Here is a 24982-nt window from a genome sequence, read left to right as displayed (position 1 = left end):
GTATGCTACCAACATTTTTAGCATCAACATGAGTTCCTTCCCAAGGCAAGTCACTCACACTCTCTCACCCTTGAATCAATAGTACAGTGTTACAAGTCCATAAAGTGTCGGCCATCTATGAACATGAAATAACTTCAGGCCGCTCTCCTTTCAGCAATAAGTAAATGGATATATAACCAAGAAGATGATGGCATACCCTCCACAAGGATCTAATACAACTGCTCTTGGCTTTGTAACATGGGCTATCACAGCACGCTTAGACCCATCCTCAGCCATGGAGTTAATCGTCTGGTTGGTGTAGTCACTGTAATAAATTCTTCTATTGATCCAGTCAAAAGCAATGCCATCAGTAGTCCCTATGTCTGGACATAACCAACAAACACACACATGTTAGTCTCATATGCATTTTAGAATCACCTGGCCATCCACGCATTGATCCCACTGTGTTCAAAGTAAGCCATACCTGGAGTGCACTTACCTGAAACAATGACAGTGGGAGAACTGATCCTTGTATCCAGGTTGACATAGGAAATCTGGCCCTGTCTAGCTTCTACATTTTGTGTGAAATAAATTCGGTTATTTATGCTGTCATAGTCCAGGGCCATGACATGTCCTCCCACATTTATTGCCTGGAAAGGTAGGCTATGGTCTTCAGGATCCAAGTGTAGGCTTCCCAAGGAGTTCTCCAAGGCAAAGATGAGGTAATTTTGTTTTGTAATGGTACAGCTCTTGCCGTCATGGTCCAGAGTCCCAAAAACACAGCTACAGTTTGGGGTGAGCAATCCAGGCAGAGCAAAGCAGAGATGAGAGCACCCACCATTATTTTCCAAGCAAGGGTTGTTGTTGACCTCAGCTGGTGACCGGGGCTGGACACTCTGGTCAAAGACAGTCACGTCTCTTAGCCAATTGATATTGTCCCTGATCACTGCTGGCGATTCTGTGTTGTCTGGTTCCTTGCTAGCTTGGAAGATTTTTTTTAGATTTCTGTCTACCCATATGATAGAATTTCCAAAAACAGTGATGGAATAAAGAGTTGGGTAGCGACTGCCGTAACGAATCACTTTCCATTCCTTTCCTTCAATATCAATCCTTGAAATGACATCTAAAGTATCATCAACCCAATAAACATAGCCATTTCTGTGATCCACGGCCAAGCCCCGTGGTGTGACGATGCCCTCAGACACAAGCACAGTCCGATTGGTGCAGTCAAGAAAAGCACGTTCAATCTTTGGGTTTTGCCCATAGTCAGACCAGAAGAGGTATCTGTCCTTGGGGTCCACAACAATATCCCTGGGCATGTCCACTCTGACTCTAAGGAGAACACGACGGTAGGTGGTATTGATCCGCAGAACTTCTATCAGTGTTTCAGACTCAAAAGCATTGATGAAATAAAGATTGTCTGCAAGAAAAAAATGAAAGAGCATGCTCATAAATGGAAAAGTAAGAAGAAAAAAGAGGCGATCAGAACAAAATGTGCAAGGTTGAGGTTTGGCTCAGTATGTATTTGCTTTCCCAAGATAATGAATGCCTGTTTAGACTTAGGAAAATAAATATTTACTCGGGATCTAAAGAGATTGTTTCTTCAAATTTAAACAGAATGTGCCTATCTTCAGCTTCTAAACCACATTAGAATTCAGCAGATGTCAGAACCCACTTCTAACTCAAAGGTTTTTTTCCAAGGATGTCCTTCCTTTTCTACCTGAATGTTGAACACTTGCATTTTCAAAGACTCTTAATAAGCATCATCATGGTATGACTTCTACTCCAACATGAAGAGAAGGAGCAAAGAGGGACCAGGATCTCAGGTCGTTGACTGATGTCATCAGTCCTCTTTGTGCTAATATGAGATTTTGTCCTAGTCTTCTTAACCAGTATAGATGTAGTCATTCCACAGACCTTCTAAAGCCACCCAAACAAAACTGTGTTTGCCTTTGAGCATTATGAAACAAGGCAAGGGGGAAAAAGACCATTCTGTGAAGGTAGTATAACAAAGAGCAATCCCACATTGATTCCATGTAGTCGAAAGTCTGTTGCTAAACTATCTACCAAAACACACCTACTTCATTCCTGTACCTGACTCAAACCTGCTCTAAAGAAATCAAGCCAGTATGCAACTGTTACTAATCTATGCTTTTCATTACCTATTTCTAATTGGACTATAAGTGTATTCCAATCCTTTAATGCAGGGTTGGTAAACTTTTTCTAAAAAGGCTTGTTCATTGTAAATATTTTGGGCTTTACAGAGCATGAGGTTTTTTTCACAAGTATTCATCTCTGCCACTGTAAATAAAAGCAGCCATAGACAGTACATAAAACAAGTGGGCATAGCTTCGTTCCAGTGAAACTCGACTTAAATGCAATAGGCAGTGTGCTGCCTTTGGCCCACGGAACACAGGCTACTGACCCTGCTTTAACTCTACCCTCAGTAATAACATAGTAAATTCATGATCAGGAATGAGATTTAGGAGACCAATTAAAGTCTTATCTAAACACACTACCATATTTACTACTTGCAATAACTTCGTATTATATTACCTGGGCTTTTCTAATACATTTTAATATNACTTTTTCTAAAAAGGCTTGTTCATTGTAAATATTTTCGGCTTTACAGAGCATGAGGTTTTTTTCACAAGTATTCATCTCTGCCACTGTAACATAAAAACAGCCGTAGACAGTACATAAAACAAGTGGGCATAGCTTCATTCCAGTGAAACTCGACTTAAATGCAATAGGCAGTGTGCTGCCTTTGGCCCACAGAACACAGGCTACTGACCCTGCTTTAACTCTACCCTCAGTAATAACATAGTAAATTCATGATCAGGAATGAGATTTAGGAGACCAATTAAAGTCTTATCTAACCACACTACCATATTTACTACTTGCAATAACTTCATATTATATTACCTGGGCTTTTCTAATACATTTTAATATTTCTATGTGATGTCTACTCACCAAGCTGGATAACACTCAGTGATAACAATTTTTATAGAACGGTATTATATTCTAAAAATCATAATGCATTTGATGCTCAGTGTATCATTAAAAATGAGCGGTATTTCAAAATTAAGTACATGAACCAACACAACTAAGTTAATGTCATATTGAGTCAGGCATTGTAACAGAACTACAAGAAAGGAAGGACTCAATTAAAAGGGCTTTATAAATTAACAAGACAAAGCAAGTAAGAGTTGGGCAATTAAAATTGGGGGGCTTCAAAATAAACCCTTGCCATTTCATGGTTTACATTATATTTTCAGATCAGAAATACAGATCTTAGCATATACAATGTTAGACTAAATTTTCTAGCATAAAATAAGATGATAGAGATACAAACAGACCAAAGAAATAATGACATCATTAGGCAGCTTACCTACCTGCTACCCAGTCCACTGCAATACCCCGCACTCCATTTTCTCCTATCCCATGTGTGACAATGTTTGTAAAACCAGACCCATCTGGTTTGATTCTACGGATCGCATTATAAGATTTCTCAGAGATGCTAAAATCACACCAATAAATAAAGCCAGAATATACATCAACATCCACATGCAGTGCATTTCGTCCTGGAATGTTTAAGAAAAGATTATTAAACAAGGCGGTAACTGGAACTGGAATTTTTAAGTGTCTGCCCTCCTTTCCAACCCGTGCTCTGACTATGCCCCATTGCAAAATAAAAGTATTTGTTTCCTGGTTGCAAAGAGTGCACCTACCACCCAGATCTTGGTTTCCCACCTTTTGCACAATAAGAAGCACTGGCTCAGCTGGGCGGGTAAGAGGGAGAATGGGGAAAATGGTGCAGGTATTAAGAAGCATAATTGGTAGCTACACATAGACAGGGAAAAGTTAAGACTAGCATAGGAAATGTAGAAGTCAAAGAACTTACAAGTATAACCTATGGACATGAAGTAAGGGGGCGATTGCTGGAGGGAAGAGGGGTACTGGGCAGAGGGAGGCAATGGGGAAAAATTGGGTCAACTATAATAGTATAATCAATAAATTGATTGATTTATACAAAATCAATTTTATATATATTCAAAAATATATATTTTTAAAGTTGGGTGGAAAAAATTATGAATTTTACAATATCTTTACAAGATGCTAATTTAGATGCACACCTTTTTAGATATGAAAAAACAGCGCTATGTCATGAGTACATTTGAACAGGGTCATCAAGCAGGAGCATGTGTGGTGCTGGAACACTGACACCTCTCACTATATGCTTTTCTGTCTTTTCAGATCATTTCTCCCAACCCTTTCTCCCTTTCATCCTTTTTAATTCCCTTCCTGCCTTTCGTCTCTATCATTAGCCTGTGGCATACTCCTTCTGATGCTACTGAAAACTTAGTTCCTATTGTGATCATATAAATACGCCTAGAAACCTCTTGGTCCATCTAGAAAGCAAGTGATCATTTTATGCATTCATAACATGTAAGCCTAAAGTGATGCAAAAATATAGTTATTAAGGAGAAACTAATAATGCCAGTTCATTTATTTTGACTCATCAAATACATATTAGTAAATCAGATTGGGGACTATTTCATTACTATCCTAAATAGTAGTAGACTCTCTACCCTACTATTTCCATTTCAGAAATAGGGAATGGTTCTTCTGACCACCAACTCTCGATATTTCTTTCGCTCTCGTTCGATGTTGCTACAGGCCTGAGCTCCTCACTGTGGTCTGTAGACCAGCAACAGCAACATGCCCTGGGAACTTGTTAGGAATGCCAATTCTCTAGCCCCACCCCAGACTACTAAACCAGAAAATCTGCAGATAGGACCCAGGTCTGTGTTTTAAAAGCGCTTCAATTCTGATGCACACTAGAGTCTGAGAACCACTCGAGGCTGAATCAGTTCATCTAGAGAAAGACAAGCCTCAGTATGTGCTGAATTCAAATGCAGAGAAATGCTTTACAGCACCAAGGATTGCAACTTGGCACCGGATGGAGTCAAACCTTGCTTAGAGTGGAGGGGCGTACCTTTGCCTGCCACTGGCACCATGGCTTCCGAATGATCCGACAATTCCAGGCTAAAGCCTCTGATTGCAGACAGCATCGAAACCACAATGAAAGAGCTATATGGAGAGCAGGTCCGACCATCAGGATTGAGCTTAAATCCAGTGGCACAGGCGCACGAGAACAGTCCTCCTGGTACAGGCAGGCAAATGTGCTGACAGGCATTCACATTGTTGCTGCAGCCATTTGAGGATTCAGCAGAGTCTAAATGAAATCAAAATTAGTTTGTAACTTTTGACCCTACCTACTTGCCTTTCCATCTCAAACTTTTAAAATTGAATCAGCAAATTATCATTATAAAATTAATAACAAAATATAGTATCTGAGTTAACAACCTAAAAACAATACTTGAAAGACTAAAGCTTATACAACTAAGATCTAAAGGTACGAAAACAGGACCACAGCTATTGTACAATAGAGAATGGAGAACCAATACAATGGAGAACCAATTGTATTTCTACCACAAATCATGTAAGAATTAGGGAAGTAAGTATACAAATCCTAATTTTTTTGCCCTCTTGGCCTATGTACCGGCATTTAAAATTACATCAATTTAAAGACATGATCAACAATATGGTAGGCATTCGTTAAAAAATATATTAAATAAGAGTATTTAAAACTTTTCTATTCACATGCAATAGAAATAAAGACCAGTGACAGCTGAGGATATAGAACAGCAAACAAACTGTTTGATAATCTTTGATTAGAGAGTAAAAGCGATAAACTAGGTCAGAACTATAAAAATAATCTCTAGATCGTAATGCTAATTTAAAGGGGGCAAAACAATAAGATTCTTTCTGAAAATAAAAAAGGCAACAGCTAATAATATTCCTTTTAAGATTAAAAATTCTATCCTGATTCATTCTCCCAGCAATCATCCAGTTAATATTTACTGAGCAAGGTGCCACAACCTCTGTAGTTACTGGGAAGAGAGTGAGAAACAAGACTGACAAGATGACTGTCCTGACAGAGGTTCCATTCCAGCTAATTAGAAAATTCAGGCAATAGACCACTAGCTACGTCAGAGAGCACCATGAAGCAAAGCAAAGCAAAGTTTAAGGTGAAGAGAGCAGACGGGAATAAGCTTGCTCTGAAGTCAGTCTGGCCTTTCAGATGCCAGATCAGTCTCAGACACTTAGCTATGCTTAAGACATGGTCATCATTTTTAAAACACTTTGAATAATTTCAATTTGCATGCATACGTATGTGCATAGGTCTGTGTGAGAGCATGTGTTTATATCTAAGTGTATAGATGTGAATACATATTGTACACCCATGATAGTATATGTTTCGGTGACAAATACTTACTGTGTTTATGGTAAACTCGGAGTCCCCTTAGATTTGGAGTATTATCTCGCAAGACTACTTTGTTGGCCCCAGTGGCCTTGTCAACTCTTTCAATGACCTCATAATGCTCATCAGTATAGTAGAGGAAGGAACCGTAGACAGCAATTCCCCAGGGGTGGGAAAGATAGTTTACCAGGACCATCCGATTTGTGCCATCCACATTTCCTCTTTCGATCTAAAAGATCAGAATTTTGTTACTGACTGGTTCACAGTGAAATGAGAGAAATATTTAAAACTATAGACCTCACATTTACACAGCCCTCCATCCTTCACAGAGATTTTTCATATCTATTTTCTGATTTGATAATCACAACTACACTGAGCAGTACATCAGGCAATGTCATCGTGTCCATTTCATTGATAATGAAGCTGGAGTTCAGGTAAGTCACTGAACTGTCTCAGGTGGCATGGTGAAGAAATGGGGACTAACCCTATTTCATCTCTGCATGTGATATTCTAGTCAAAGATACAGAATTAATGTCTCCTTAAATATGTCCAACTGTGGACCCTTACACAGGAGTTGACTGACCCTGCCTTTAACATCATCAACAGTTTCTGCAGTGGGATCGGAAACAGGCTCCGTACAATCACAGAAGACAGTAAGGCTGGTGGGGCAAAGGGCAGCGCTGGTATAGCAGAACAGGCAGCAAGCCTTAGTCAAAACAACTTGGTGAACTTGAAAGGAGCACACAAGAATGAAGCTCCTATTGGGCAATGGCAAGTGGCCTGCTTCTGGAAAAAAAACGAATGTAGATAGCTGGTCTGATTCCATTCCATAAATTCTTCTCAAGTGCCTCCTCTGTGCCAGGATCTGAGCCGAGCACTGGCAAGAGAGACAAATAGGGTCTGGCCCCCTGCCTCAATGGGCAAGGGAATCCAGCAGCTTCAAGCACAGGCTGTGCCTTAGAAACTGACAGAAGTTCCAGGAGATAAGGTTGGAGGGCAGCTGCTGAGGGATTTATCTAGAGCAGATTACAGCTGACCGAGCTCAGCTGAAATGCATGGAGCTACTCCTTTAGGCCAGGGTTCGAGGCTGAGCAGTGTTCAAACCTATTGGTTGTGGGTTTTATGAAGACAACATGTCTCCATCACAAAAGCAGGTCCAGTAATGAGGGCCATGGTCTAGTCAAGGCTAGAGAGAAGTGGTTCAGAAGGGTGGAGGTGGCAAAAGAGGGCTGGACCTGAGGAACGAGAACAAGGATTTTGTGATGATTAAGTAAGGACATGGTGGTTATCAGAGCCAAGGAGAAATAGGAGGCTTCTAGCCTAGGAGAAAAGATGGAGAGTTATACCTCTAACAAACTCACAGACCCAGGAGGGCAGAGCGGTAGAAAGAGGAAGGGAGGGAGATTGTGAATACTGTGTGGGTCATGCTGAGTTGTATGCAGAAATCACAGCATGTGACAAGAGCTTTCTCATCACTGCACACATCCCAGACAACTGGGGACAATCCAGATGGGCCACGCAGGCTCAGCAATGAAGACCAACAGACTGAAAGGGTGCTCATACCACTCCCCTGCTGGTGACTGCCCAGTAGAGCTTCTGATCCTCAATATCAAGAGTGAGAAACTCCAGGTGTTCGAGGTCTCCGGTGAAGAGGGTCTTCAGAGATGTGCCATCCATGTTAGCACTGGCAATCTTGGCAGGAATCCCACTGTCAGTTCCCTGGTCCGACCAGTACAGTTTCCTGTGAACGAAAAACACTAAGTCAATGAAACCGAAGGTAGATTAGGGTAAATGGCATCCCTTAAATATTCAAATGATAATGTGCATTCCATGTCCTCAAGATACACACAATTCAATAGAGAAAGTATGACCCATCAATATTTTTTTAAGTACAAAATTTAGTATTTAACCAGTATCAATGTCTATATATTTCCTAGTTATTATTGGGGTAGAGGTCATTTTCAATGGTATCTAAACCAGCAGAGGATCATCTACCATTGGTGGGTGATCCTTTAGCTCCAACTAGCAGGTGGAAAGCTTGTGACTAAGGAGGAACCTACATCAACAGTCAATGCCTTTCAAAAAATCGCATTCTGCCAGTACACTGGGAAGGTCAAAGCTAATGGAAATGTTGTCAGGTACCTGCCTGCTCACCTCCCAGGCCTCTTCCTTAATTATTCAAATCATCATCTCCAACAAGACCAGCTACTTTCTTATTTAATCTGATTTCTCTGATGAAAAATGCAATGAAATAGGAGAAAAAGCGAGTAACATTTTTCTGACAATGGAATTCCATTGGCATGCTGACATCGGGATGTAAAACTTTCCATTTCACAATAAACTAGATTCAATCACCACGGAGAACTGCCACATCCACAATACGTAGACAAAAGTTTTCATCAAAGTATAATATGAAGGGTTGTTTTCCTTTCCACTGAGGACATAACTTTCAGACTTGAACTCAAGTTTTAATTTCTTTGTATCCCCTCTCCTGCTACAGCCACAATAAACAATTCTCTTACACTCTCTCCTCACAAGTCTTCAAACTCCTTGACTCCAATTATCTTTACTGCATACCTCTTCCACCACCAATCCAATATACCCATCCCATGAACCTCATCTTCAAGTCCTTCTAACTGCTCAAACTCTGAAATTCTCTGCCTCAACAAACCCTCCCATCTCATCTCTGCTCCCATTTTATTTCTCTTTTTGAAGCTTCTTTGCCCTTAATCTTGCAGAGCTCCCAAACCTCCAGTCCTTCTATGCCTGGACCTCATGCAACCACTTTAACAATATTCTTGTTTATTCTCTTGATCTCCCAGTGTGCCTACCTCCCTAATTACTAATCCTGTATTCCTATCACTAGTTGCTTTCTCCTGCAACATTCCTAGCTACCAAAAGTTTGCTGAACAAAGTCACAGAACTCTTGTGAACTCTGAGTTGACTAAAAATTTAAGCTACCCAACCTTAGCTGAGAACAATCATCCCTAGCTGACCGTGTCATGTCCCCCTCCTCAACTCTTTCAAAGTTGTTCCTACTAATCCAAGCCCCTAATTTTCATTCTCAATCAGTGATTCCATCATCTGCTCTTAAAAATATGCTCAGATTTCCCTATTCTAAATTTTTTTCCTGTTATACTTCAATCTCTACACATCTACCTTTTTCTACTTTTTTCAATAACAAACTCTTAAAAAGAGTAGTCACACTTCTTCACCTTCCTTTCACTCTTTAACTCTTTTATGTCCTTAATGAAGATCCTCTCTCTGGTGTGACCAGTGACTCAATCCTTTATTAGTGAGACCCACAGGAATGTTTTTCTGCAGCAGCTGATTCAATAACACTGATCACAATTTTCTCAAGACTTTCTCTTCACTGAGCATCCAAAACATTATATCCATGAGTGTATATTATATACATATATAAAATACCCATGATATATATATATCCATATATATCATTAGATATCCATTATATCTATCCTGTTTCCTCTGAAAAATCAGTGCCTCCCAATTCAATTGGGCTGCTCTTAGTTACCTGAATATTTTCTCCCTCTTTTGCCCCTGCTCTTGACTTTGCTTCCTTCAGAGAACAGGCAATATCCTTAAAGCCAGGTCTGCGTAGTGAAATTCTATGTATCTATCAAGATCCAGTCCAAACAGCATCACCTCCATTAAGCTGAAAATTTCTCTCTACAGCACTCTCATCCCAATTTTTTATCTTCTTTTATGGCTCTTAATCATATACACACCTGGGTTATTGGTATTTATGCATGAGACTTATCAATATATTAACCTATAAATTCTTGAGGTTATAAAAATTATAGATTACGCTTTTAATAATCTTTGTATCAACCCATATACCCATAACCTTGGCAAAGAATGCTTTCACTTGCCAAAATCAATGTCTTCCTTTTCTTTTTTGGCAAAAAACAAGTCTGCATGTCCTGGCTTCCTTGTAGTTAGCTGTAGCCATGTGACTGAATTCTAGCTGAAGGAAGGTGAGCAGAAGTAGTATGTATAACCTGCAAGCCTGGTCCATAAAAACTACCCAGCACATTCCTAAATGCTCTTCCCTTTACAGCTCAATAGGTGTCAACACCCAGGATGACTTTCAAAGCCTCCTACTGAAGACCCTGTCTGCCTGGGCCCCTGAATGACTGCAGAAATAGAGCTTCTCCCACCTTCTGCCCAAACAAACCCCACTGCCCAAATGAAAGACAAATAAACTTCTATTTTCTTTGAGCCATTATACATTTTGGATTTTGTATTAACAGTCTGCAGATTCTCATAGACCATCCAATAATAGCAGAATAAATAAATGTTTGATGAAAGGAAAATGAATAATGCATGAACTTGAGTTTCAAAAGTGGAAGTTTAAATCTAAGATGGTCCTTAGAGAAAAAATAACTGAAAATTAGGACAAGCCAGCAATCATGGCATAAAACTTTTGCTTTTAGTGCCCTTTAAGAATTGAGATTTGTGCATCGCCCGTACTTGCAGCAGAGAGCTGACACTTCCCTCCCACACCTGAGCTTCTGCTGACCGTCGAACAGAAAGGCAAAATACACTTGGTGCGAGATAACTATTCTCTTAAAAAGTCAATGCTCACACTTTATAATTTATTATTCTAGTTTATAGTATAGTATAAAATGAAATAACTAATCAAACAGACCAGAGGACTCTAGTCTACATCAAGAATTTCGTTTTCTCTTCTTCTCCCCACCCTTGGCCTCTTCCACTCCGGTCCTGACCAGTCTTTTCTAAAATACAGATTTGGTTCCATCACTCTCTTCCTCCAAATTCCCTGCTGGCATTGTATTTCTCTAAAGAATCAAGTGCAAGTCCTCAGCATGACATTAAAGCTTCCCGGTGATTTGTTCCCAAATGCCCTTCCTTATCTGCTGTATCTCCCATCTGGTCAACCGACCCCGACACTAAGCCTCTGGTTCCAGCTCTCTGCACCTTCGGCGCTCGGCTGGCCTCACGTTCCACTCCCCAGTGGCAACCCATTCTCCACCTACTAGAAGCTTTTTCATCCTTCAAGGTCTATATCAAATGTTATCTACCCCCTTAAAGTTTTCCACCTTCACTCAAAGTCAGAATGTGTTGTTCATTCTTACAATTCTGTTTTTAAATTCCTAAAACTCTTGCTTGTTTGGAATTAATTTTCAGTCCAATGTTATTAATTTGAAGAACAAAAACAAAATACACATCATATCCTTCACACTAAACATATCACAGAGCTATTTTTCTTCCTCATTGAGCTCTGTATTTTTCAAATGTTGGCATTTGAAATCAGAAAATGTCTTAGGTTTGAAATCTCCTATTTTCATCAGACCATAACATGTACAAGAACGGTGCTGTATGGAAGGCATGAGGCACTGCTTAACACTCACCCATTAACAGGATCAATAGTTATGCCAACTGGAAAACCAACTCCAAGAGCTGTCCCATCATTGGTAATCAGTGTTTTTCTGTATCTGACCTCGCCCCGGAGTGTCAAAACCTAGAGCATAAAATCATTTATTAGGGGAAAACAAAAAAAAGCTAATGTGAAGGAAAACACAAAACACACAACAAATTCCAAAGCATGACTAGGGCTGAATGGGAGGTTTTGCATGAGGTTCAGATAATCCCTAATTGCATTTCCTGGATATAAAGAAGTCAGCTCAACAGAAAATGAGAGATGAGAGTAAGAGTCCTGACTGGTGTGGCTCAGTGGATTGAGTGCCAGCCTACAAACCAAAGGGTCACTGGTTCGATTTCCAGTCAGGGCACATGCCTGGGTTGTGGGGCAGGTCCCCAGTAGGGGGCACTCCAGAGACAACTACAGAATGATGTTTCTCTCTCTTCCTCCCTTGTCCCTCTCTCTAAAAATAAATAAATAAAATCTTTTAAGAAAGAAAGATTAAGAAAAGAAAAAAAAATCACCTCTCAAATGTCTATTTTCATTTCACCTAAAAGTTCAGGAGAAGAAATGTATATGAATAAAAGAAAGATACAAATAAGGGAACACGTAGAATCACTGCTAGAAAGAAACTACAAAAACCTTCAATTTGCCTCTTTCTTCTATAACTTCTCTCCTTTTCTGAAGCCTCGGGGTCTCTTTAGTTCAAAGGAAAGTTCCTTCCTCATTTTGCGGACTGTATCAAGCTCTCTCTCTCACACCACCATTCTGCCAGCTGCCCTTTCCAGCTAGAAAATTGCTCTCAGGGATTGGGGACACAGCTACCCCTAGTGGAACACAATCTCTGAAACATTTCTCTTTTAACCTGAAGTTGGAATTAAATGTGAATTACTCTTATGCTGGAACAGGTATTATTTGGTAAGCTGTAAGTGAACTCTATTCTTGTTTTCTTAAGCAACCTAACATTCTCCTGGAAAAGTCACAATTGATATCACCAAAGGAGAAAACCAGTAAAAACACTAAAACAGCAGTTTCCCTTTGAATCCTTATTCTTGGAGATAGATACCCTGAACGTATTAATGAGTTGAGGGAAATAGGGCACTGCATTCACTGGCCACCTGGGTATCATGAAACGCTTTTACTTATTGAGCCATTAACCCCATTTTATAGATAAGGAAAGAAAGGTTCAGAGGAGTTAAGTAATTTTTCCAAGGTCGAACAGCCTTTGAGTAGAAGAAATACTATGCTCTCCCCAGGAACAAGATGTATCTTTATATCTCAGAGTCTTGAATAAAGTGTTTTTCTCTACCTTGTCTACCTCTTCCCTACTTCTTCATTTGACAGAAACAAATATTGGTCATCCTTCAAAGCTCAAATCACCAATAACTGCTTGTGAAAAGCCTGCCTTTCTTTCTCCCATACTTTTACCTCTGCCCTCAACCACACAGCTCTTTATATTCACTGCTCAGACCGTACTTACTGCACCAGGGCAAATGTATTTGTTTATGTGTCTAGCTCTCAGATGTGTGAGCTACTTAAAAGCAAGGTGGGTTGGGGGAGGAATGTTTAGTTTATCTTTGAATGCCCAGGACTAACCATGGAACTGATCCATAGAAAGCATTTCCTAGCATTTGTTGAATGAATGAATGACTGAGCAAACAAACCAGCTCGAAGCCAGGTCTTTGGATTCCAAAGCAAATTATCTTTCCTCAGCACCTCACTGCATTGGGGCACAACCACAAGCTTTAGGTTCAGGAGGGCAGCGTTACTGATGCCAACTCAGGCACAGGCACACACTCAGCGACTTTTCAACTGGTACCTTTTCATTCTACCTAACACTGATGGAGGAGACATGTTCCCTGCTTTTGGAAAGCTATCAGTCAAAAAGGGAAGACACCCATTTGCAAAGAAAGAGACCACAGGATGGTATAGGAGCATATTAACTGTCATTTGGAATGAAGACAGCTTTGTACCGAATGGAGTCCAGAAAGATGTGAGTTCCACATTAAGGATCTTAGACTGCAAATTATGCCCATGTTTTTGATGAGAGGGTGATATTTTTAGCTGACATAATGAACAAATATCTTCTCTTACTGACAAAGTGGGGTTAAATCAGGCCGAATTGCTGGAGTTGTGATTTCTAACAAGGCAAAGTTAGGACCGGCCCAGGAATTGGGCAGTGAGGCTGACTGCTAATGCCAATTCTTAACTTCTCTGGACTTCAAGGGTCTTATTTAAAAGACAAAAGGCTTGAACCGGATGAGCCTCCAAGTGTTTCCCTAATGTTAACAGTTGATGAGTCTACCCAGTTTGGTGTTTTCCGGGGGATTAGCGTTTGTGCATATTGCAAATGTGCCTCTCCTTGTGAGTGGGTATTTGCCTGCCCTTGGGAACGTGGTGAAGCTGGAATGAGAGGGCACTGGAGGAAGAGCGCTGGCTGACGTGAGCTCCCAACACATGGGCTGTAGATTAGCCACCTGACTGCGGTGTCTTCCTCACCTTCAGTGTTTACCTGTCTGCGTGCCCCAAAGTGCTGTGAACTTACTAGCCGGTGCCTAACCCAGAGCAGTGGACTCTCACTCTGCACGGGCCCCGCTAATTGGCCCTCTCACAAGACCCTCTTTTTGCTTTAGAAATTTCTACTTCCAAAATTATTATGGATTAATAATCCCTTACATGTTTTAACCATTTCCCAGAGTGAAGGAAACCAATACTAGTCAAGTTACTCCTGATTTACTTCATGTGATTTCATACCTGCACCCCGTCTAGAATTTCTGGGAATTAGAGTAAGAAAGAACAGTTATCGCAAAGAGGAAAGTATCAAAGGAATTAGAATCGAGTTTCTACTTTCTGTTTCACTGTTTGAAAAACTGTATTGGCGCCATAGAAAGATTTCCATCTTATAACACAGGTGACCTATAAATTAGGTTTAGGACTAAATAGCATTGAAGATTTGATGAGAAAAGATAGTGAAAGTTCCCTGACTACTACTATAATCTCTCCTTTATGCTGAATTTCTTATATTTTTTTATTTATCCTTTTATATATTTTTATAAAATATCTTAAATCCTTCTATAGTATTGATATGAGGATTGATATGATAGGAGGATTTAAAATATCTTAAATCCAACTTAGTATTGATATTTAGAAGGAAACCAAATAGAGCAGTAAAAAAAATTCCAGTAATTTATTTTTAAGTTGGTTTTCCTCCTTAGCTTCAGAGATTTGGATAGCTAATATTAATATCTCCTTGCATTTGCTTCTGCTTAAAAATAATTTTAAAATCCATGAGAACATTTCCTAAGAATAGATTTTACATGAACCAGAAACCAGTGTTTGTTGACCTGGCCAGTGTGGCTTAGTTAGTCGGGCGTCATCCTGTAGACCAAGAGGTCATGGGTTCAGTTCCCCACCAGGGCACCTCCCTGGGTTGCAGATTCATCCCCAGCCAATGGATATTTTTCTCTCACATCCATGTTTCTCTTCCCCTCTTTCTCCCTCCCTCCCCTTCTCTCTGGAATCAACAAAAGAAACCAGTGTTGTGTACATAGTATTAGGCAATATTATGGTAGCATTCTGGAATCATTACCTCAATTGACTGAGTCCCAGGATTGGTGTAATAGAGGTTTCTTGATATCCAATCTAAGGCCAGGCTCATAGAAGAGCCCAAACTGGAGAGAGGAACTAACACTGTCCTGTTGGTGCCGTCTGTCTTCACCCTGTGAATTTCACCCTGGAAAGAACAAGGAAAAGTGAGCTGTTTCAAGGCCACAGTTTCTCCAGGAAAACACTTATTTCCCTGTGATGGCTGCCAGCTACAATGCTTCCTTAACACTCTTCAGACTTGGAGAAAAGGCAAAGGTTCAGAACCATTGGGTGGCCTCACTGTGTATAATGCTAATGCAGTAACACTTTGAAAACACTGATTTTTAAGTGTGTCACAGGAATACACAAGGCTTATCATTCAGACCACCTCTGATATTGGCTACAGAGATTTATTTCCTAATTACCAAAGGCCAGAGTCATAAAAATAACCCAAGTCACAGGAGGCCAGGAGTATATTTTGCACCGTGTCATGAAGTGTCAAACGCAGAACGTCAAACTCTTCCTCATTTGTATTCCCTTGGCCCCTTCCCTCCCCTCACAGGTTTCTCTCCTAAAGGGTGAGGAAGGGACCCAGTGGGAAACAACTGGAGAAGTGTTCTTTTTATCCTCAGGGTTTGCAAAGGCTCTGAATGAAAGCCCCGGCAGTCACATTAAATGCTTTCCTGGAGTCCCCTGAGGGAACCCTGGCTTTCAGTCTTGAGTTATGATCATTTTTATGTGAGTCTAATATCTTGTACAAGCGTAAAGCTCCTTAAGAACAACCTTCGTGCCTGGTGCTTCCAGGCATGTATTCTGCACTTGAAACCAGCTGGTTCAGTGCAGGGCAAATAGTAAAAGTACTTGCTGAATATTCATTCAAATAAAAAAAAATACCCAATAGCTTATGTGTGCTTATTATTCTAAACTAAACAGTATTCTGATCTTTGCTTGAGGGCAACCTCCCATTTACATCTTTTATTGAATTTAAAAAAATAGCAGTAAATTCATTTATTTCTGGATCATTTCCCTTTTATTCCACCAAACATTTGGCTATAAAAAGGCATCGTTGCAGGTGCTTTCTTTGCAAGTTATACAATTTGAATGTTATTCAACACTTACTGGGTTCTCAACCCAATAGATGAATTCCTCTGAGTCGTCAAATTCCACATCATAACCATTCTGTATCCCTGACACAGGAACCATGGCGTCATTGCTCTTCACCTCGGGACGAAGGGAGATCCCGAAAATGACACTGCGTCTGACCGTTATTAGGAAAGGTTGGTCATCTGTGAAAACAGCAGAATATCAGTCACAATTATGCCCCACTATTCCCAGACATTTAGAGTAATGAAAGGCAGGGGATTGCTACCATCGTATGGGATAAAATGTCATCCATCGCAGCATGATAGCAATAAATATAGTGCACAGCGGACAGTCCCTCGGACAGCCCAGGGCCTCCTGCTGGGTTTCAGTGTGTTGCTGAGTCCCCAGACCTCCAGCCCCTCATGCTGCGCTCCGGGTTGTCCTGAGGCAGATTTACTCCACCTTCCTTTAATTCCTTACTTACCCCATCACAGTCAAGAAGTTCTTTCATTTCTAGCAAGACAAAAAGCTCACTAATGCTGAATAACTTAGGAAGAGTTGGATTTTGAAAAAAAAATGTGCAAGAAATCAAAGTATTCTTGGTGAATGGCAGTTTATTATTTTTAGGTATGTTCCGCATATAAAGCAACTTGACAAAGTGTTGCTTAGTACTTATTAGAGATTTTAATTACTAAATAAATCAAATTTATAACCCCCCCAACTGTTGTTGACTAATGTCTATCTTTTGCACTAGGTCCTCATCCCCAGCGGCAGTGATTATGTCTGATTTACTCACTGTTGTGTCCCCAGAGCCTGGCACATCATAGTTGCCTAATAAATATTTGCTAACTAAATGAATGACCACATAAATGAATAAATGGATAGGTGCGTAAGCGAATAAGTAAATAGTGTCTTCTAAAGTTCTCAAAAGTGTCTGTACATTGCAACTCAAACATCCTCATAATATCTTAACCTATCAGTTCACTTAGCCTCCTTAGTACAGTGAGGCCCTTTTTCAAAGATAATCTTTATCATAGCTATGTAGTCCCATTGTCAAAAATATATATAAATTAAGAAATTTCAAGAGTGGGGTTTTACTTCGTAATTCCTCCTTAAGAAAAGGAAAACTTTGGAATGTGACTTTTGTGGTATCAAGACATATATCTCACACATTAAGACAGAATATAAAATAATTAATTGTTGTATAATTTCCATGGGCTGAAAATGTTTCATTATTTTGATAATCTGAAGTTTCGCAACTTCAGCAGGATTATTTGACACTTTTTACTTATTTTTACATTTCATTCATTAGCTTTTCCTTGTTCCTGGCATTTTTGGTATTGATAAATAACTCAGCATTTTTTAACCTGGTACAAATTCAAAGTAAATTTTGCAACTATTAATGCTTTCTGATTTGCACAGCTCTACAATATATAGCGCATTTAATCTTTCACAACAAGCCTGCAGAGTTGTTTTCAGCTGAGGCCAACGAGGCTCGCAAGGGCCCTGGGACTTCTGCCAGAAACAGTGCGTGCAGTAAAGGGTTACCTCACAGGCCCGCCTCTCTCAGTGCTGCATGCCCCTCCCCTGAATGACTACAGTGGCCATAATAATCGCCCCCGTTTATTGAGAATCTGCACCCCACAGTGTACACCAGGCAAATATTATTCACTTAGCTATCTCCCTGAAGCCTCATAACCCTGTTTGTTAACAAGTTACCACCACCCACCACACACCCATGCACACACAACTTTCAAATGAGGCATGAAGGAATAAAGCAATTCAACCAGGCTCTCACAGCCAGGGAGGGCTCTTGGACTCCCACAGTTCTGTGCTTAATCACTGCTCTGCAAAAAGTGCAGGCCCCGTGCTACAGATAACTCTCAATTACCACTCAACCCATTTGACTTCATTGTAATAATAATTTTTTAAAACCTATATTATGAGTTTCAGATGTACTTCAAAATTATATTGAAATATTTAATTATTTATCAGCTATATGCTATAATTGCTTATTGGTTCAGTAAAAACAAGAACTATTTCCCAGTTTCACAGAAGACATTTTAAATTTTATTCACTGAAAGCCTGATACTTCTTTTTTTTAACAGATCATTTTCCTATTGCTTAACTGGAGGAATTCTCACCAAAGGCTGAGAATTTCGCATTCTTTGCGCCTTACAAATTTTGTACCTTACAAATTTCGCATTTCTTATGCGTCAGTCCCAGGCCTTTCTGGTTCCCCTGAGGAGCTCTTCCCTCAAGCACTACCCAGCTAGTCTCCTCTGGCCACTGCTCCTTCCTGGGGATGTGCCTCAGGTCCTTCATCTGATCGCTGGTGCATTTGAGAGCATGGACCATGGACAAACATTTGTGGGCAATGGAGCAGAGGGCAGAGTATCATTCAATGCTGCACTGACAGCAAGTGAGAGCCAAGGTGGAAGATGCTGCCAGAGAAGCACTAGAAAGGAAGTGACCACTGAGACGGGTGGCCTGGAAGGATGTGTGACAAGTGCTCTGTGGAATAGAGAAAAGGAGGGGTTTTACGACACCATACACCTCTAAAGGAGCCAATGGGTGAAACACACAGGACTGGAGAAGGAGAAGAAATTGTAAAAAGTTTGTAGTTTACTCGACATTCACTGAGTGCCATTGCCTGCCACAAACAATAAGCTCACATCAACAAATCAGGTGGAGGCTTTGAGCTTCGAATCCACGGGGCAAGACAAAGTATTGATAAATGGGCTCTTGCTCCCAGGAAAGAGCCAGCACAGGAGAACTTAGAGTTGGGTGAAAGGTTCAGGAGAAGGTGATATTTAAGCTGTCCAAGGTCAGTATGTCTTAGTCTTTTGAAATGAAAGGTCATTTCTTATTTTTAGTGTTCATGTCATGATGTCATTAAGATTAGTGTTAGCAAAGCAGAGAAGTGAAAAGACAACAATCAGGAACGGGAAATTGATGTCGTAGTTAAAGGGTGACATTTACGGCTCTCCAACCTGGGTCCCACTCGACTCAGACTCTGCACAGACTCACCAGCATGGCAACTTTCCAGGGCACAGGCAAGGAGTGCTTTTTTTTTTTTAACTTCTTTTGCACAGAATCACTGAAGCAATTGCCTTGTGTCCCTCACACTAAATCAGAAACCTATTTTGGATCTGAGATTATTTTACAGAGTGTTAGGGAGGTGGTCAGATTTGAGTTTTTGTTTGTTTTTGGCACTGTGGAAACATATTTTCTAAGGAATAAAAATTATTTCATGCAAAGAAAGCTCTCACTTTAAAAATTTGTAACATAAAATTAGGAAAAAATAGACACATCGCATAATCCCCTCGCCCACTGTAACCACAACAGGCACTTGCATGGGTGGTCTTCCAGACCTTTTAATGCGCATTTACCCGGGGCTGAACTAGACAGCATCTGCTTTTTCAACTAATCTTATCGCCTCAGCATTTCCAAAGACATACCAGACACTTAGCAAACACTATTCTAAAGGTTACTGAACATGTAACTCAAGGAAAGTGTTTTCATCTACCAATGTTAACAAGTCTTCTAAGCTTCTTGTTGAAAATAACTACAAAATTGTGTAACTGTTAACATACATTGGCACTGAGTTATCCAGCTGGTACTGAGAAACCAGTTGGGAAACAGTGAAAAAGTTCCACCTCAGTAAAGGCAGCCCATAGAGAACCCACTAGTGGAATTATTTGCGAAACAACAAAAGGTACTATTTAGAATTAATATTTCTCAATCACCATCAGATAGTGATACTGATTACGCCAGCCCCGATGCACAGTTTAACAATCTTTGTGTGGTGAAAGGATGCTTTGTCTCCAAAATGCCTACAGCCCAGTTTAATCTTCCACTGAAAGACTCCGAGGACACACTAAATTAATCAATGTCAACAAGGATCAGTTGCATAATAAGTCTCTGAAGAAAAATGGCAAATGCCAATCCCTTTGTAAGCGTTACCAATAATTAAAATCCTTCATCAGGAAAGTAACCTTGCAAAACACTACATGTTGATGGAATAAATCTACAGCTGCAGAATCCGTAAACACCATAAATTTCCTGGATTCAGCATATAATTTCCATTTGAAAACTAAATTTTCCTCTAGATTAGGACTCTATTTTCTCTTAATTTAAGAATTTTTTATGATTAAACATTTGAAGAAAAACATTTAATTTGAACTTATCTACAGCCATTCTTAGGAGTATCAAAACACTTCACTCATCTTCAATGAGAAATGAAAGAAACTTGAGTTTAGAATAACTCTTTCAATTTTTAAGCAAAGGCAAATGATTTTTGAGAAGGGTTTATTATAGATCAAGTACACTCCAGAAGAAATGGCTTTTGTGGATTGACTACATCTTTTCCTTCCACTCTTACCCCCTTCACATACTCCTCACTTAACCCAATACAATAACTAGGATGAAATAAAAATTAAATGTCCAAATAGTCACTGAAAATATTTCATACAGCAGAAACTTACATTTTAAAAGTATCGAATAAGCCCTGGCTGGTTTGGCTCAGTGAGTTGAGCACCGGCCTGCGAACCGAAAGTTTGCCAGTTCGATTCCCAGTCAGGGCACACACCTGGGCTGCAGGCCAGGTCCCTGGTGAGGGGTGTGCAAGAGGCAACCACACTTTGGTTTTTCTCTCCCTTTCTTTCTCCCTCCCTGCCCCTCTCTCTAAAAAATAAATAAATAAAATCTTTTTTAAAAGTATCGAATAATAGTAAAGGTATTGAAACCTAGCCTCCAACATTCATCACTGACTATGGGTTATGAAAATAAAAATGAGATAAGGAGCCTGACAAACAAAGCCACACACTAATGTCAAAAATTTTAACCTGCCCTGGCTGGTGTAGCTCAGTGGATTGAGTGCGGGCCTGCGAACCACACGATCGTGGTTCGATTCCCAGTCAGGGCACATGCCTGGGTTGCAGGCCAGTTCCCAGCGGGGGACACAAGAGAGGCAACCATACATTGATATTACTCTCCCTCTCTCCTTCCCTTCCCCTCTAAAGATAAATAAATAAAATCTTTAAAAAAAAATTTTTAACCTAAGTGCAGAATTTAGAACTTTCCATTACCATAAGTAGCCTAAAATGCAACCAGGTAAGAGAAAATGTGAAGTTGAGGATTGCTGAATCACATGTACACACAATATTAGCTCCATACACAGAAACCATGCAACAACTGAGGTACTTGACCAAGCGCCCCATACAGTACATACCCCAAAAATGCCTGCTGAATCAAAGGGAACACAGCATGCTGTCCATCAGCAAGTGGGTCAGAGCTTACACAGCTTTGCACAAACTCTGGCAAGCTCCACCGGCAGGGCACACTCAAAGGGCATACTGTACCTCTCAGGCAAGTCACAGAATCATGGGAGAGGCTCCATCCGGAGGGACAAGCACAGGCGTAACGCTGTGGACTCTGCGAGGACAGCAGGCAGAGATGGCTGCAGGGGGCGGAGGCACATGAATTTATACCTGCAATAGAAAGAGGAGTAAACATTTCTGAACAGAAACCCCCACCCACATTAAAGTGCACAGGATAAACAGGCAGAGAAAATGTGATATATTTATAAATACACATACACGATAAAATATTACTCAGCCATAAAAAAGGAAATCCTGCCATGTGCAGCAACATGATAGACCTTGAAAGTATTATGCTCAGTGAAATAAATCAGAGAAAGACAAATACCATATGATTTCACTTATATGTAAAGCAAAACAAAACAAAACAAAAAAACAACAACAACCCAAAGTCATAGAGAATGGATTGGCAGTAGCCAGAGTCAGAGGGTCAGGGTCAGAGGCAGAGGAGTGAGTGAAACGGTCAAGGTGGTCCTAAGGTAGTGACTTCCAGTGATAAGACCCATCAACTCTGGGATGTCATGTACAGCATGATGACCGTAGTTAACAATACTGTATTAAGTAAGCAAATATTTGAAAGTTGCCGAGAGAGTAGATCTAAAAGTTTCATGACAAAGAAAATGCTCTGTAATTGGGTGTGGTGATGGGCGCTTACTAAACTCACCGTGGTGACCATTTCACAACATATACAAATGTCCGCTCACGTTGTGCACCCAGCCGCACCTCACCTGTCCTCCCAGAGGCCCCCAGGATTTGGAGACACAAGTATATTATGTTACCTCTGTTGGTTTGGGGTTTTTTTCCTAAACCACGTTTTTACCTTTCCCTAACACCATGCTTTCAACAGAACATTCATAAGAGACATGAGAGGGAGACAGTTCACTCCTGTATATAACCAGATTATGAGCAACAAGCCACTGAGTAATCTTGTGCTTACTATGGAAATATGATGCTCAATATTATGTGTCTTTTTTCCTGACCTAAAAGACATCTTTTTACAGTAAATGAAACCAAGGTGTGTGTTACCTCTGTGACCTTTACAATTACCCACTGTTGACTAAGTTTTGGTTAGATAATAATATTTTATTTTCCTAATGATGCCACCTTTGTGTGTCTCTGTACCTTGTCACAAGAGATCCTGTGTGCATCCCAAGCTCACAGGTGTTCTCTAGGTCTTATATGTTCTTATTACACACCTTGTGAGATTCATTAATCCATTCATTCACTCCAGAATGTTAAGCCTTCGGCATGTACCAAACACTATTCCAAGCACTGAGAATGCTGTAAACATGGGGCAGATAGTCGAACAAAGCGAGACAGAATGAAACTCATAAACTGTGAGATTTTCAGGAGATAGAAGAGGATAAAGCAGAGATAAGTGGTGACGGAAGGAGACAACCTGGGGTGGTGAACACACAATGCAGTGTACAGATGATGCGTTATAGAATCGTACACCTGAAACCCAATACATTTGATACAAATAAATAAAGTGTGGTTTCAGATTGGGAGGATAGAGAGCAAATAATTATGAGAAGGGGGGCTATTTTAAACAGGGTGATCAAGGGCCTGCATGGGGAGATGCTCCAGGCAGAAGGAAGAGCTCATGCAAAAGTGCGGCGCTGGGAAGCTGCCTGGCCTGCTTCAGGACCAAGAAGAAATCCACTGAAGTCCAATGTGGCAAGATGAAGTAGCAGCAGAGACCAGGGAGGTGACAGGGGCCAGGTTCTGTAGTGTGATGAGAAACCACGAGGAGAGAAGACTAAGTGACTTATTCCCTCCTCACACTCCAAGGAACACTCCATAGGCCGAAATCTGAAAACACCTAGCCACCTACACCATGCACTGTAGGATGACAGGGTGGCCACAGAAGAGCACCCACAGGGCAATGGTGCCAGAATAAGTCCTAAAAATAACTGGAAGTGATAAAAGGATCTAAGGGACTATGTATCTGGTCTATGCTATATGTCAGCTGAGGACATTGAGACTCAGAGAAATGTCCCAGAGGCAGTGGCCAATTCCTAACTAAAATGACACAATTTGGATCTCCTGCTGTTACACACAAGATACGAGTCTTCCCTGGTAAAAAACCAGTAATGGAAATGTTAGGAAAGAGGGAAGGAAAATTCCTTGCTCAAAAAAAACGAGTCTGCAACATTGAGCATTTTACATTTCCAGAATAAGTGTTTTCCAAGCTACTCCCGGCAGGATACCTCTCTGTCTCTCATTTACCATTTGGCTGTTTCGAAGGATGAACCGCAACAATCCCAAGGGGCTGGTGCACATTATAAATCACAACTGACTTGTTCCCTCCATGCCACTTGTTGGCTTGAGTAACCTGCTGAGTGGCACGGTCAGTCCAGTACACGGAATCTTCAAAGAGGGTTAGGGCATAGGGGTGCCGCAGAATCTGTGAAGCAGAAGAGGATGATGAGATCTAGCCTAGAAATAAAAACCAAGGTGAACAAACGAGAAAAGGATGCCCAAGAGATGGTTCTCTTTAATATTTAAATGTTTCATAAAAACACAGGGAGTCATCATTCAAGAGACAGATGAAATACATACTGCTTGACCTATGTCCCACTATACCACTCAAAATCCTCTCCCATACATGTGTCCTTTAGGCCTCACTTTCACCCTGATAGTTACTCTGGGCATCCATCTGACAAACGAAAGCAAAACTGAAGTGCAGAAAGTATGGTGACTGTCTGGATCCCTCCCTCCCAAGGCCTGGCCACCACCCGTTATCAGCACTCCAGCAGTGCTCCCTCCGCCGTCTTGCTCTGCAGCTCGGAGACACACATAACTCTGACATGGCTGAGGTGCCTGCTTCCCGGGGGCAGGGAGGCCTCCCAGGGTCTCTCCAACTCACAGAACTATAAACAATGACAACCTTAAATAGAAATTATTAACAGTTCCGTATTTTCCCATAACTTGTGGAAATAAATTCCACAGAATTCCTGAATAAAAATGCAAAGCACATAACAGGCTATGATTAATTGGCAATGTAAATATAATTAAATCATTAGTATTTGTTTAACCCTTTTTAAAGGCACAGAAGCAACAGATTGGCATCTACAGAGCAATGAAATCACAGGAACAATCTGACCATGAACTAGAATGTTTTTTTTTTCTGTTAGTAATAAAATATTTTTTTCTGTTCATGATAAAAGATAAATTTTCTGTTGACATCTCCGATTTACCATGTACTGTCTGTAACAC

General features: G+C 40.5%; 1 protein-coding gene across 1 annotated transcript in view; it reads right to left on the bottom strand.

The window, feature by feature from the left end:
• LRP2 (LDL receptor related protein 2) overlaps window positions 1–24982 on the bottom strand; it is a 196075-nt gene that overhangs the window by 74418 nt on the left and 96675 nt on the right. Inside the window, exons 30-40 of the mRNA XM_037044526.1 lie at window positions 23993–24170; window positions 21746–21874; window positions 16419–16585; window positions 15304–15447; window positions 11704–11813; window positions 7871–8048; window positions 6323–6536; window positions 4979–5218; window positions 3375–3563; window positions 479–1399; window positions 197–362 (exon numbers count right to left, since the gene is read on the bottom strand). Coding sequence (XP_036900421.1) covers window positions 197–362; window positions 479–1399; window positions 3375–3563; window positions 4979–5218; window positions 6323–6536; window positions 7871–8048; window positions 11704–11813; window positions 15304–15447; window positions 16419–16585; window positions 21746–21874; window positions 23993–24170 — 2636 coding nt within the window. The remainder of the gene's footprint in view (window positions 1–196; window positions 363–478; window positions 1400–3374; window positions 3564–4978; window positions 5219–6322; window positions 6537–7870; window positions 8049–11703; window positions 11814–15303; window positions 15448–16418; window positions 16586–21745; window positions 21875–23992; window positions 24171–24982) is intronic.

The sequence above is a fragment of the Sturnira hondurensis genome, unplaced genomic scaffold (genome assembly GCF_014824575.4).
Source record: "Sturnira hondurensis isolate 20B ecotype Veracruz unplaced genomic scaffold, ASM1482457v3 Scaffold0004136, whole genome shotgun sequence".
NCBI classification, from domain to species: Eukaryota; Metazoa; Chordata; class Mammalia; order Chiroptera; family Phyllostomidae; genus Sturnira; species Sturnira hondurensis.
The sequence above is the reverse complement of the archived record's forward strand: the minus strand, read 5'-3'. Positions and strand labels throughout refer to the sequence as shown.